Source organism: Trichoderma gamsii, assembly GCF_001481775.2.
Source record: "Trichoderma gamsii strain T6085 chromosome Unknown Scaffold_5.2, whole genome shotgun sequence".
Taxonomy (NCBI): domain Eukaryota; kingdom Fungi; phylum Ascomycota; class Sordariomycetes; order Hypocreales; family Hypocreaceae; genus Trichoderma; species Trichoderma gamsii.
Genome location: NW_020171342.1, coordinates 154,745 through 169,570, shown reverse-complemented (window position 1 = coordinate 169,570; position 14,826 = coordinate 154,745). Strand labels below are relative to the sequence as shown.

At 47.3% G+C, this 14,826-nt stretch overlaps 5 protein-coding genes across 5 annotated transcripts; 2 read left to right on the top strand and 3 right to left on the bottom strand.

The window, feature by feature from the left end:
* Window positions 1-1,579: 1,579 nt before the first annotated feature.
* TGAM01_v201957 (hypothetical protein) lies at window positions 1,580-3,215 on the top strand (the record flags this gene model as incomplete). The annotated part of the gene is made up of 2 exons (XM_018800197.1): window positions 1,580-1,918; window positions 1,980-3,215. 2 exons carry the CDS (start codon window positions 1,580-1,582, stop codon window positions 3,213-3,215), a joined length of 1,575 nt encoding a protein of 524 aa, XP_018666339.1.
* Window positions 3,216-3,535: 320 nt separating this feature from the next.
* Window positions 3,536-4,663, bottom strand: TGAM01_v201956 (hypothetical protein; the record flags this gene model as incomplete). The annotated part of the gene is made up of 1 exon (XM_018800196.1): window positions 3,536-4,663. One exon carries the CDS (start codon window positions 4,661-4,663, stop codon window positions 3,536-3,538), a length of 1,128 nt encoding a protein of 375 aa, XP_018666338.1.
* Window positions 4,664-5,080: 417 nt separating this feature from the next.
* On the bottom strand, window positions 5,081-7,517 carry TGAM01_v201955 (hypothetical protein; the record flags this gene model as incomplete). Its single annotated transcript, XM_024548883.1, has 3 exons — window positions 5,081-6,158; window positions 6,258-6,880; window positions 6,933-7,517. The coding sequence occupies 3 exons, from the start codon at window positions 7,515-7,517 to the stop codon at window positions 5,081-5,083; spliced, it is 2,286 nt and encodes a 761-aa protein (XP_024406286.1).
* A 1,662-nt stretch (window positions 7,518-9,179) lies between these two features.
* Window positions 9,180-11,296, top strand: TGAM01_v201954 (catalase; the record flags this gene model as incomplete). Its single annotated transcript, XM_018800194.1, has 6 exons — window positions 9,180-9,424; window positions 9,483-9,539; window positions 9,590-9,755; window positions 9,820-9,984; window positions 10,029-11,030; window positions 11,090-11,296. 6 exons carry the CDS (start codon window positions 9,180-9,182, stop codon window positions 11,294-11,296), a joined length of 1,842 nt encoding a protein of 613 aa, XP_018666336.1.
* A 1,724-nt stretch (window positions 11,297-13,020) lies between these two features.
* On the bottom strand, window positions 13,021-14,781 carry TGAM01_v201953 (siderophore iron transporter mirB; the record flags this gene model as incomplete). Its single annotated transcript, XM_018800193.1, has 1 exon — window positions 13,021-14,781. One exon carries the CDS (start codon window positions 14,779-14,781, stop codon window positions 13,021-13,023), a length of 1,761 nt encoding a protein of 586 aa, XP_018666335.1.
* Between the last annotated feature and the right edge of the window lie 45 nt (window positions 14,782-14,826).

Here is a 14,826-nt window from a genome sequence, read left to right as displayed (position 1 = left end):
ATGATACCAACCGCTTCAACACATCAAAGGTGTATTAAGAAGATAATAAGCTGACTTGACTTTGATTCCCTTGTCCCACAGAAGTTGCCGATCAATGCCAAGAGCCCCGCTAGACATTGCTTTCGGTCCCGAACACGGGACCCTCTAACCGATATTTTAGCATGATATTGTTGCGCTATAGCGAGGACGGGATAATGGGCCAATCAGCCATATTCAGGCAGCCACATGCGCATCTACGCCGTACTCGTCGGCGATCAAAAGGAATAGCTTGGAATTGAAAGTTTGTCTCGTGGAACCTTGCCTTTTTTTCTTTCGAATAAAGTTGTTTTGCCATGGTGCTCCGGCAATTGATGTCCTAACACATACAAAGAAAGTCCGTCTAAAACCAATTCCGCTCGCTATTGATAGGTAGCCTAGATAGAGTAAGCACGCATAAACCGCAAAGTGCGTAGAGTATTGATCCCGAATTCCATAGTACAGGGCCTCATGCAGGAGAAGAATATGTGACATAAGGTAAGAAGCAAATTTAGGTGAACGTGAAAGAGAAAAGAAAGTTGAACAGGCAAGATTCAGCAATGAATGAATAATTTAACACGTTGAGCGCTGCGAGAACTTGGCGGTCAACTAGGCAATAATGAAAACAGATCAATGGGCCTAGTCCGAGTGATAGCTAAGCATCTAACACCAGCACCTGAAAATGCTGAAATATATGTACAAAGAATTTTTAAGTGTTTGCAACTTTCTGGCAGAATCAATACTTTCAGGCCAAGGGTGGTAAAATGGAGCTAAACCGACAGTCACCTTCCACGTGATGGCTAATTCTCTAAGCAAGAAGCTCACTGTGAATGTGTCTGTCTTGTTTCCAACCAGTCCGATCCCTATCTCACAACTAAAGAACAAAGGCTTTAGCAAATAAACTGTGTCTCGTTCTTCTGAGAATCTCAAGCCTGCAATTTCCTTGGAAAGAGTATGACATCAGAGGTAAATACTGCGTCCTTTCTACGGTACTACAGGTACACTGAATCATCACAGACCACTAAAGTCCGGAGACGGCCACTGTATGTGAACTAGCAGTAGCCCTACAACATTATGTACAAACTCATTCAATACGTCAACCAGGCGCAACACCGCCAACCGATGAATTAATTTGCAAAGGTGGCGAGGTATAAATAGAGCAGATACATCAGCGCATACCATAGATCTAATACACGGGAATGCTTATTGATCATTAAAACTGATGGAAGAACCATGGCAATCGCTTTCTGGGGGCGTCGTTGACCTCGCAGCCAATAATCTGAGTTGGGCTCGTAGTAGACAGCCTCATTACTACAGTAAAAGCTTGGCCACCAGCTACCTTGTGGAAATACAGCAAACACTTTTCATGAGAAAAATCGCTTCTTGGGCATATTGAATAACACTGTTAACGGTCGAGAGCTGAATCCCTCTCCTTTATGGTTAATGTACCCATACGTCGGCGCCGATTCGGCAATTTTCCATCTTCACATCACATTATAAGTTGGGAAATATCCCTATCGCCATTATATAGTCCAGTTCTCTACAGAGAAAACTCATTGTAGCTATGGACAACACAACTATCAAGAAATATGAGAAGGGTGATCAAGTCCAGGCGTGCCAAGACCAAGACTCGACGAAAGGGCCGCAAACGGACGATTTGACTAGGCCAGCCACCAATGAGATCCTTCAATCTGAGAAGAGCACACCACGAGACATCCAAAGAGCAGATGAGCCGTACTCCATCTACAGCCAAAAGACAAAAACATTTCTCATTATATCGGTCTCGTTTATGGGAATCATTTCTCCCCTTTCCTCAGCAGTCTATTTGCCAGCCGTTCCCCAGATTGCCCACGACCTGAACGTTTCGCCATCTTTAATCAATCTCACCATCACAACTTACATGGTCAGCTTCATATCTTTTTATTATTCCAGCATCTCAATAGGCTAATGACATTCACCGATAGATATTTCAAGGCATTGCTCCGTCCTTTATTGGAACCTTTTCTGATACTTACGGTCGTCGACCTGCCTATGTCATATGCGGCATCATATATCTGGCGGCAAACATAGCACTTGCTCTCAACAGCACTTACGCAGGTTTATTGGTTCTTCGATGCATTCAATCATGTGGAAGCTCGGCTACTATTGCTCTCGGCTCTGCCACGGTAGCCGATCTAGTTACGCGTGCGGAAAGAGGCAAATTCATCGGATACGCGGGAATGGGTGTGACTCTAGGCCCAGCTATTGGCCCCGTTGCAGGAGGTCTCATCACAGAGAACTTGGGCTGGAGAGCTCTATTCTGGTTCCTGACGATTCTATCCGGCGTGCTTTTTTTGTTGATTTTTGTATTTCTACCCGAGACATGCCGCTCAGTGGTTGGGAATGGCAGTATCCCTGCCCCTTGGTGGAACATGTCTCTGCTGGCCTACATCCAGCATCGGAGAAATCGATTTGGAGGTGGTTCAGAGAAGCCGGCCGCTAAGAAGAAAAGACCCAATCCATTTGCTGCGCTCAAGATTCTTCTTCACAGAGAATCCGGGATTGTGCTTGGATTCGGCTCGCTCATGTATGCCGGATACTTTTCCATCCTCACAACGCTTTCCAATGAGCTTTCTGTCCGATTTGGGTTCAGTCCAGTCATCATTGGCCTTTGTTACCTTCCAATTGGCGTGGGCAGCATTACCACGAGATGGACAGTGGGATATTTGATCGACCGCAACTTCAAGAGGCATGCTGCCAAGGCGGACTACGAGTTTACTGCCAATCGTCAGCAAGACATGAGCAAGCTGAACGTGGAACGGGCCCGTTTAGAAGTATCTCTGCCTCTTATATATCTGTCCAGCGGCATAGCATTAGCCTACGGTTGGATCATGGAGAGTAAATCCTCCCTGGCTGGTATTGAGGTTGCCCTCTTTTTCATTGGCATGTTTTTCACGGGGGCCTTGAACGGCCTAAACGTGTTGGTGGTAGATATTAACACGGATACACCTGCCACCGCCGTCGCAGCGAATAACCTCTTCCGCTGTTTAATTGGCGCTGGGGCAGTGGCTATTGCTACGCCCATGATAAACAGAATCGGAATGGGCTGGATGGGCGTGTTCATTGCAGGGCTTTGGGTTGTGTTCAGCCCGTGTATCTGGCTTATAATGCTGTATGGACACAGCTGGCGATTGAAAAAGGGCGACAAAGAGATATGTTGAATGGAGAAAGATGGTCAGAATTTCTCGAAGACGAATAGACCTAGATTAGAAAATCTTTGTCTCAGAGAATCATTGCTAGCTGTTGCAGCTGAGTTACTATGCATGATCGATGAGATGGCTGGACAAACCAAGCGCTAAATGTAATAATTCATCACCGAAGAAACGTTCAATGTGCAAAGGATACTTACTACCTTTTCAAAACTTTCTAGGCGATCTTTGGTAATGTACAGTGCTAGAGCAGAGAACTTTCTATTTGGCCAATCACTCCTACCTTACCTATACATAGCTACATTTTTCTATGCGCTGTCCAATGCAAACACCTACGGCGTAATCACAACAAATCTTCCAGCTCCTGTATACTCAGCCCCCATATCAAGCGCTGCTTTCCAATCGTCCAGTGAAAAACTCTTGGGAATCACAAAGTTCTCCCCTTTAGGGAACAGTCCTCTTTCCAGCATCCTAATAAACTGCGTCATATCGTCCCTTTCGTACATGAATTTGCCCTTAATCGTGATATCATTCGCAATGATTTGAAAGCTGGGCAGCGGTCCATCGCCAAAGCCTCCCATGAGACTGACACGCCCTTTGCGCCGAAGAGCCCTGATTGCGCCATTCAGATGCGCCGACTTACTCGCTGCAGCTGGCGAAAAGTCTAGCACAGCATCAAGGGCTCCAAACTTGAGTAATGCAGCTGAGTCTTTGTCTTCGTCTCCGGTAATCGTAACAGTCTCGATGTTGGCACCCGGGGTTCCGCCTAGAATATGTTTTCTCAACCGGTCCAGCTCTTGTTCATTTCTGCCCATAGCAATGACCCTTGCGCCCATGGCGACGGCGACTTGGACTCCCGCTCCTCCAAATCCACCAGTCGCTGGGCAGATGGCGATGGTCTCCCCAGGCTCAAGCTTAATGTCTCTTAGACCACCAAAAGCCACCAAAAGATAGCCAAGGTAGGTCAACTCTTGAACTGTATATCCCAGTTCATGACAGAGTCTTGTTTCATCGAGAGGGACGCAGCTTTCCAATGGAAATTTTGCGTATTCCGCAAACAGCCCATCCCGCCACACGTCTCTCAGTAACTTCTGGGCGTTTTCATTGAACCCATCCGAGATGCCAGACAGAATCATGGCGTCCAAGTCGTCGCGCGCACGAATAACGCAGTCCAGAAACACAAGTTTCCCGACCTCAAGAGACACAGCATCGTGCCCTAGTGCGACTACTCGGCCGACGGCACAAAAGCCTCCAACAAGCGGCTTGGGAAGAGGATAGTCGCGGGTTCCATCGTAGATATCGCGCTGGTATGAGAGTACTCCAGCACTTAGGATTCTCACTATAGCGCTGCCAGCCTCTACTTTAGGTGTAGCGATGCTTTCAAGATGGACTCCGCTCAAATCCTTCTCTACTGATTTGAGAATGATGGCTCGATGATTTTGGGGGATTCTGAACTCCATTTCGCAAAGAAGTGAGATTGATGTTATGAAAGAAAATAGATTGAGCGACTTGTAGTTTATGGATACAAGAAGATCAAAGAGGCTATTTATGTTGAGGACGCTGGCCGCATAACATGGAGATGCCAAGCTTGTAGTCCTCTCGGCCGAGAACGGGTTTCCGTGGGATATTCGTCGCCCGTGGCCATAACGAATTTTCCGGATTTCCGCGAGCGAATACTCCGGTTAGAGGGTCTAAAACGCATTATATACTTTATGAGACCTTCAGGCAGCCTAGAATCGGCAGCGTGTAGCTGATAAGCACCGTACCTCCGGAACTAGAGTGAAGTTACGTGGTCATGCAACTTCACGGAGTTAAACGTCTACTTTGACACTAACGGCTATTTAGATAAAGGGGAAAGACATCGCAGACGAAGTTAATCATTCTACTTCATGTGAAGCCGCGATCCCGCCTTCGCCCAGGCCTAGCCAAAGGAGCTCATCAAGTCCGATATCCGGCATATCATAAGACTCATCCCAATCCTCATCGACGCTCAGACCCAAGCTTTGCCAATCATGCTCACTGTGCTCTAGATGTCCTTGTCCTTGTTCGAGTCGTTTGCCGTCCATCACGCTCAAACGAGACTGCATAACAGCATATGCCGCCTTCAGACTCTCCTGGGCTGCTTCAATCATCTTCAGCTGCCGAACACTACCAGATCCTGCGCACTGGGCACGGCATAAGACGACATTTAGTTTCATATTCAAGCGCAAATTTTTCTCGCCAAGCCTTATACGTTCAGTCGTCTGCCTCACAGCTTCACGGAGAGAATCTATGAGCATTTTCCGATAAGTCGACGGCCATTCCACCGAGTTAAGCTCCTCCATATCGATAATCAGATCTGAACATATAGCTAGAGAGGCATGAATGATACGGTTCTTGAAAATGCCACCACCGATGAATGTGAGATGATAAAAGTCAGAGTTATGCGGTGGTGAAAGCAAAGCCGTTGCTGAGTCAAGGCACACTTTTCTGGAGAAATGGAAACCAGGTTCGCTAATTCTGGAAGCAGTGGCTAGTGGGCGGTGAACGGTAAGCATAAAGCGACGAAGAAGCAGATCGGCCATGTTGCGCTTGAAAACCTTGGTCGCATCTCCGTTAGTATTGCCTGCAAGACTGGCGTTGCACTCACGACAGGCTCTGTTGAGAGTTGAAGTGAGAGATTGAACTTCGTCTTGGGAGAAGCTGGAGTAAGCTCCGTTCATGCGGCGGACTATTTCGCTTCTTGGTCGCAGATACTTGAGCAAGAGCAGTTGCAAGGACATATCCGTCACAGTTGTTTCTTCATAGTACGGAAGAGTCTCGGTACTCTCGCTAATGTCTTGATCATTAACGTTCCGGGGACTACTCGTGTCAAAGTCATCAAATGATATTGCCAGCGGGACTCCTGAGTCAAGCGATGTCTGCAGGTTCATTTCGAGTATCGTGGCCCATAATCGTCTACGAATCTCTGCCTGTCTGTAAGGACTCATATCAGCAAGTCAATAATTAGAAGAACGTTAGAAGAACGCAAGAAAGCCGGCTTGTATAATATGGTCTCTTTGGGGGGCAACGTACAAGACAGTCATTGTTTTGAAGTGTATTGGGTCGCGATGTAGACCCATGTGCATGGCTGTACGAACAAGAGTCCCTACTGCTATCCATACTAAATCTGCTCCGATGGATAACACTTGTCGAGCAAGGATCAATAGACATTGTACCTGAAGGCCACTGAGGCTTATTCGGTCTTTCTTGAGGGGGCCAGTTACCCAGGTTTGTGCCTCATGAACCCACCGAGATGAGCTCCATCTTATGTTGTCGGCGTCCGCAGCATCTCGATACAGGCTGGAGCCGATTGCTATTACGAGCTTAACCTTGCACTGCAGCGCCATTGAGGCCCGTTCTGGGCTCTTCCAGAACTCGTCGTATTCTACCCAAAACGAAGGAATATGGAGGATTCTAAATGCCGACTCAAAGCGGGTGACGTATAACTGCGCCATTTGATCGGCCCAGCTTTTGCTACTCAAGAACAGGCTCGAACCCGACTGCGTAATGGATCTTCCTGGATCATTCTGTTTTAGTTTTTGAGCAAGGTGCTTGCACTTGTGAAAGAGCCTCTCGAGTTTGGCCTTTTGGTCTCTCGTTACTTCTTCCTCCGCTGATTGGTCCTTGTCTTTATTAAGAACTGCCACCCTTTTGAACTACAGAGGTCAGTAGATAATGACAGAAGCGGTACTCGATTAGTTGGCCTACCTCATTTCCTCCATGCAACCAATGTGTTGGACCGTAGAGCCTTGACTTATTCAGAGCTAATCCTTGAGCCTGTGGTGGTATTTCCCTCTGAACATGACCCAAATGCTGGTTATGTGCACTCGGCGATGCCAGATGCTGCTCTATCGCGCTGATTCGGCACCCGAGGTTCATCAGTTCATCTTCCATGGGCCTCTTAGACCCATGAATAGGCAAAAGCCTCTGCGAGTTATGCTGGTTTACCAGAGATTGCTCTGCCTGCTCCACGTAATTGAGGGAGCCAGGCCGCTGTGTTTCACGCCTGACGGGTTGCCATGGTATAGCACCGACAGCAGCGGCTTCCAAGGTCTTCGACCATGGGTGAGGATCATAGACACATGCGCATCTTGCAGCTACACATTGCGCGCAGGGCTGCTCAAGGTCGCATTTGACCTTTCGTCCTATGGCGTGGCAAGAGTCAATCACAGTTAAGGGCTCAAGGGGCGTGTGAAGGCAGTATTTACGGCGGCATTCCTGGCATGATCGAGTCGGCCGGCGACGTTTTCGCGGAGGAGGCTTTGAGACAGCTTCAGGAGCAGACGATTCCATCAAAGGTTTCTTCAACCAAAGTAGATTAATACCGAGAGGATATTTGTCAACGGGTATATGGAAGATGAACGGGCGTATCGCATGGGGCCTCTTTCGCTTCGGACTTTAGAGCCAAAGAGCTAACTAGGTTTAGATCCTGTACAAAGTCCGCTTATGTCCGCTCCAGCCATTCAGAGGCCAAAACAACGAGCTATGAGGATTTCTGCGGGGAAATGGCATGGCGCTGAGCTTTTTTGGCCAGTCATAGGGTAGCGAAATAATACGGGTTAGGTATCTAAGCCGATACGTAACTATGAGATAAACGAGAATGGACGTATGGGACTCATAGCCTTTGCTGTGACAAAAAATGATGGAAAAATTCTATTCTCTGAATATCAATTGAATGTGCGGCCTTGTGGGACCAGACGGCTCTTCAGGTCCCATGTCGAAACTCCATTCCGCAGGCATTAAAATTTGGAAATAGATTCAAGCAACATCATGACTTACTTGATCGGAATTTATCCTCCTAGGAGCTGACTGTTATGTCACTTTTCTCAATAACTTTACTACTTGTTGAGTGAAGCAAGAGCAAACACTTGACTTGCAGTGCCAAAGAATGATATGAACCATAACATTGTCTATATTGCTATAATAAATCGACCTGTTAAGGAACACATGGTGAAGGATATATCCGCTACCATTATGCCAGGGCCCAATGCGCATATAAGAAATTACAGTCATATAGGGTTATTAATATTCTTATGGGTTATTAATATTCTTATGCATGATACATTCAATAAAGTAAAAGCTATGGCGCTTGGGCCTAACTTTATCTTACCGTCATAGATGTTTATTCATGTTAGGACTCCTCTCCGATCTGCTATTCCATACCCCATACCCCAAACGTCAGAAAGTTTAGGTAAGTAACACACACACTTTGCTTTTTATATAGAACGCTGCGACTTTGAGAATAGGCGTATCGGAGAGACTGTTGAGAAGCTGTTTGACTTGGGGAGTAACGACCCTTCTGTGCTAGGAGTTTTAGCTCCGGGCCAATAAACCGTTCCGCTTCAAATAGTGTGTCCACACCAAAGCCCTCTTCCCGCGGGCGCACGATTCCAAAGAGCCAAGAACGGTAATATCTAAAGCTCAAACGCCAAGAAAGGTTTGCATCTAGATCTCTACGTGATTCATTTTGAATTGTGGACTCCATGATTAACGAAAAAGGTTGAGTTTTGTAATGGATGTGTCATTGTAGCAAGCATTACGACACGTTTCTTCCATGGCGAATAAGCGGCCCTTGTTATTTGCCTTGGATTGGCTGTTGCCCGCAACGCTTCAACTATTGTGAAAGAAGGTTCTTGTGTTGATCTATGACGTTTATGACTTCGAAATGGCTTTTTCTTCATTGCTGATGCCGTATAACTGTTAGAATAAGGAAGAAGAGGGGGTCACAATCTACCTATTCCAATTCGAGAGAAATAAAAATAAAAATAAATGCCCCTTTTCTTGTCATAAGAACTCAGGTGACATAAGAATGACTGACACCGTTTTTTAATAGAGAGTCTGTGAGCGAGAGCTTATAGGTATATAGTGGGCGATGCGTGCACATCCAATAATATCCTTTGCTTCCTCATCGCAGTTCTCTCGAGAATCCGTCTATATTTAAAGAGCTATCCAACAATGAATCCGACAACCAGTAACTCGAATCAGCTTGATCCTCGACAGCATCCGTTGAGGGCCACTGCTGCAGCAATCGGCGCAGGTGTGCAAGGCGAGCGTCGCGAACCTCGGATGAGCCACATGCAAAGCGCGAATGAAGGGCCTGCGGACATCATTGCAAAGGTATCCGGTGTCGTGCAGGGCGGTAAAAGAGAAGACGATGGCCTCTACTTCACCAACAATGAGGGTATCCCATTTCCCGACCCGTGAGTATAGGTGGCCGAGCAGTTCGAACATGGGTAGGTTTGATTGACGCAAGAATAGAGCCCACAGCAAGACGGTCGGAGGATTACCTCTTGCGAGCGATGTATTTCTTTTCCAGTAAGTGTACTAGTCTCAATGTTTGAAAGCTGAGTTTTAACGTATGATAGGAAGCAACAGCATTTCAACAGGTCTAAGCTGTTAGAGCGTAAGTATCAAGTCCATCTAATCGGTGTAGCGCTGATGAAGCTTATACCTGCCATAGGAATGGTCCACCCTTGCGGTTCTGGAGCCTTTGGCTACTTTGAATGCACTAAAGATGTGGCAGACCTCACTGTACAACATTCCCACTCCCTTCTTGTTGCCGTAAGAAAAACTTACTAACGTCCATGCTATTCAGAAAGCCAACTTTTTATCCAGTGTTGGTGAGAAAACGCCAGTTTTTGTACGATTTTCAACTGTGACTCTTGGTCGAGAGTTCCCGGATGAAGCTCGCAACCCCCGAGGATTTGCTATTAAATTTTATACTATGGAAGGAAACTACGACATAGTAGGCCTCAACTTTGTAAGTAGTGTCCCGGATCCTGTAACTACGCTGGCTAACCGGAGAAGCCGGTGTTCTTCTGTCGAGATCCCATCCAAGGTCCTGATGTGATTCGCTCTCAAAATCGCAACCCCAGGAACTTTCTTCTAGATTTTGATGCACTTTTCGATCTCCTTGCCAATACGCCCGAGGCCAACCACGCTGGCCTCATGTTCTTCAGTGACCACGGTACACCTCAGGGTTGGCGCTTCAATCATGGTTATGGTTGTCACACCTTTAAATGGGTGAATGCTGACGGTGCATTCGTCTACATCAAATACCATTTCATTGCCAAACACGGGCAAAAACAGTTTACTGATGAGGAAGCCGTCGCAATGTGTGGAAGAGATCCCGACTATTCGAAGCGAGACCTCTGGGACGCGATCGAGCGTGGCGAGGAAATCGAGTGGACAGCCAACGTGCAGGTCATGCAACCTGATCAGGCTGATCCTGACAAGCTTGGATTCGACCCCTTTGACGTGACCAAGGTCTGGCCGAGGGACCAGTTCCCGATGCAGGAATTCGGCCGGCTCGTTTTGAACAAGAACCCGGAAAACTTTCACCGTGATGTCGAGCAAGCCGCCTTTTCGCCGGGAAGCATGGTGCCAGGCATCGAGGATTCTCCAGATCCTCTGCTCCAGTTCCGCATGTTCTTCTACCGCGATGCCCAGTACCATCGTATTGGCGTCAACCTGCATCAGGTGCCCGTTAATTGTCCTTTTATGGCCAAGTCCTACGCGTCCTTGAATTTTGACGGCCAGATGAGAACCGATGCCAACCACGCCGGCAATAAACAATACGCGCCAAACAGCTTTGCTCATAAATTCCGCCCTGATGTAGCAGAGGCACCTTACGCTGTTTCTGACAACATTGTTAGCCGAAAGAGCCATTTCTGGCATGAAGGGAAAAAGAATGACTATGACCAAGCAACGGAACTTTGGACAAGAGTCATGACTCCTCAACAACGTCAGAACACTTGTAAGAATACCGCCAAGTATCTACAACTAGTGGCGTTCAAGAAGATTCAGGTACGTTAAGAATATGTTCTTAAGAAGTGAGGAAGCACTGCTAATTCGGTTACTTTTAGGTAAAATACCTAGCACAGTTGTACAACATCTCTCCCGATTATGCAACGGGTGTATATGAACTGCTTGGTGAACCAGACTTTGGGTTGGATGAAGTGAAAGACCTGGCACAAACAGCACACGAGTGGTACAAGGAAAAGAAGTTTTTACCTTCTACAAATGAGAAGCTTGCGGGTAATACACCTGCAATGCCTGTATATAATGTTTGATCAAGCATCTATATGCAGTTTATTACCTTTTTCTCCTCTATGCTAGGGTATTACGATGCCTTGTCTTGATCGGAAGCAAATTTGGTGATAGAGTAGGCTAAAAGTAGAAACCCAAAAGGATCTGCCAAAATTTAAAAGCATACATAACCTTTACTTTACCCCCCTGTTGTTGAACTATTTTTCACTATTTTTCTTTCAGACCCCAAAGTTCCCACATATTCCATCTTTATTTGACCTTGTCCTTTGGAGCCGGTGGCTGAACCTTGGGCGCCAACTTTCTCTCTATGACTTCTGCAGTAGGTTGCACTTTAGGGGACTCTTCAGCCACCTTCGTTGGGTTTCCCAGCATATTAGGTAATGCTACAGCAATGACAATAAAGGCAGCAGCGCAAGCGACGTATCTAGAGCAGTGTTAGAAAACCACCCATTGCTAAATGTACATGCGAAGTGGGAATTGTGGCAATTAGGGGGCTGTATCTTCTTCTTACACTGAGTAGGATACTGGGATCGATGTTGGTGGTACACCTGTGCTGTCAATCTTCGTGTGTGCAGCAGGACTCTGTTCATGACGAACTCCAGATGCTGCCCTATCGATTTTCGCCTGTGCATCACTCTGTACATGACGAACTCCAGATGGACGAAGCTGTATCAGACCCGCCTGACTAGGTATGATTCGGCGTAGAGACCGAGAGCCAAAGATCCGGAGAGATGCCATGTGTTTGGCTGAGTCTAGATTCTTGCTAGTCGTGGAGCTATGGATTTCAAAATGTGTAGTGATGTGAAAAAAAGATGTCGTTACAATCGCCGTTCTATACAGGAGCAGTAAGAACTGTGGGTTGAATCCTCCTCCTTACGCATTGTATAGATACGCAGTTATATATAGGTAGGTAGTCATATGATGTATATTCTTACGCTCATAGCACGGTTTTGCTTAGTCTTTTACGTCGAAATGACACCTTGAGCTCATCATTATGTGAACGTTTAGAAGGAGCACATACTATGAAGTCACGTCCGACTAACGTCACGTCCGACTGAAGTCATGTCCGACCACACGCTGTAAAAACGACAGGTGCACTATGTCAGCGGCTTTAGCCCATCTACGAACTTGTTAGCGTCTAGTTCCGTGACTCGAGAAACTAGTGCAGGGCCGATGCTGGTAGCAACGCTATACGTGGGAAGCGGCGAGTGGAGTCGTTTTGTCTCCAGATTTGTTACGGGAGCGATATGTCCGAGCCTATCATAAGTTGTATTATTTATGGCCTTTGCTACTTATTGTGATTACCTTGTTACTTTGTCCATTCTTAACGAACACCACAGTTTGGCTGATCAAGTCCGTCTTATCATTTCCTATATTGCCAAGTGATGCTCTCTCCCATGTTCTCTCCAACTTTAATACATTCCTTGAGACAGAGGCATCAAGTGGGGATCGCCACACCTTTCAATCAAACGCCGCCGCATTATACTCGCATAAAACTGTTTCTGCGACGAGGCGCTGATGGATAGCTAGTCAAGAGACCGACGGATGAAGATGATTACCTGAGAGGAAAAGGCTCTATATAATGGCCCATTTTCTATTCTGCAGATAGGGCGATATGTGGCTTACTGGTTCTGCCATACGGTACTTTGGGTGGCAATAGTAAGCGTCTACTAGCAGCCCTTTGGGGCTATCTCGATCAAGTTGCCAGGCGCAAACCCTCGATTGACGGAGCATGAGCCGCATCTTCTTAGATCACATTGCCCTTGACCTGATGTATCGTCTTGACATCTGTATTTCGCCAAATGGCCACAGCGACAAACCCAAGAGCCCAAATGGCAGTCCCGGCAACATGTATTTTGGCTTGTGCATCGGCATAAGCCTGCTGAATGGCGAGCCGAGCTGGAGTTCCAACTGCATAACTTAGTTGGATCTCTAGCGACCCATAGATATCCATTAGATGGGGTAGCTCCTCTTCCGGGAGATACAGCGCAAGTTTGTTGGGGAAAGTCGACTGCCAGATTTGCCCAGCAATGGTATACCCTATAGCCCCTCCTATGGAAGAGAACATGGACACGATGGCCAAGATGACGGCAATGTGTTGGTGACTTGCGATAGACAAGGCGGCAACTTCGGGAGTAATCATGATGATTCCAGCGGCAAATGATATAAAGAGCTGACAAACGATAATGTAGCCAATGTTCCCGTTAGGCTCGCGGAAGTAGTTCATGAGTCCCATAAACAGAGCGTAGATGGGTATGGCGCCGAAAAGGGTGACGAACTTGAATCGTCCAGTGTAACGGATGCCTAGACCAGCAATGATGGCAAAGAGGCTGCTGCCGAGGCCGTATATCTGGACAATGTAGCTCGCCTCAGTGACGCTAAGGTTGTTTACTACCTGTAGCGATGAGCTGAAGAAGCTGTTCCAGCAAAAATAGCTGATGAACAGAACGGCACCGAGGATACAAGAGCCGACCATGTTGCGGTCTAAAAGGAGAGAGTATGGTATAAACGTGACGCGTGCGCAAAATCTCTCCCAGAGGACAAAACTAACAATAAGCGCAATACCAAACGACAGCAGGCCTATAATGAGTGGCGACTGCCATCCATCTGCCTGAAGCGCATACAAGTTGAACGGTAGCAAAATGATTGCAAGTCCGCTCGTCAATAGCAGCAGCCCAAAGGCGTCAAACTCGTGAAAGTAGTGATGGACAGACTGCCACAAGGTCCTCACGTGTTTCTGCGGTGCAACGAGATTTAGTCGACGGGCTTTGTAGAAATTGAACAGCAAAAGACCAAGCAATGGGGAACACAGCGTCGGGATCATGATGGCAAACATGCCAAAACACCACCGCCAACCGGGTCCGCTCAGAAAGGCCTGCGAGATGGGCCCTCCGAGCCACGTCGTAATGATGTTGGGTGAGGAAGTCAGCGCAGTCATAAGGCCACGATTGTGAAGAGACGATGTGTCGGATACAAAAATGTTGACGCTGTAGAGCAAGGCACTGCTGCCTACTGTGCAAAAGACCTGGGCTGCTGCGTACATTTCAACGTTGGTGGTCATGGCCATCATGACGAGGCCGACGGATACGATGAGCAGAGACAAGCCATAGCCCTGAGGCCGGCCAAAGATGTCGAGGATCTTGGCCACTGTCAAGTTGCACACGCCGCCGATGATGCTGCTGATGATGCCCACCGTTGGGGTCAGAGAGTGGTCTCGAAAAGCAGAGGTGATGTACGGAGAGAGAACCGCCGCCGTGTTCTGCTGCATCAGCATGACAAAATAAACGATCCAGATGAGGATATAGGCGATGATGAGGTCAGTCCGCGTCCACACCATGGCGATGGCCTCGACTTGCTGGACACCAGCCTGTGCATCTTGGCTGACGGACTGGCTGTCGTGTTCCTCTGTGCGTGTTTCGTTCAGTTCATCAGCAGTGGCGATGGCGCTGTAGCCACCGAGAGGCTCGCAGTTTTGCAGTAGCGGTGTAGCACCGTGAGTATCGTTCATCTTGCGACGGGGCTTTGGTTCAGTTTGGTATAACTGCGAGAAGTA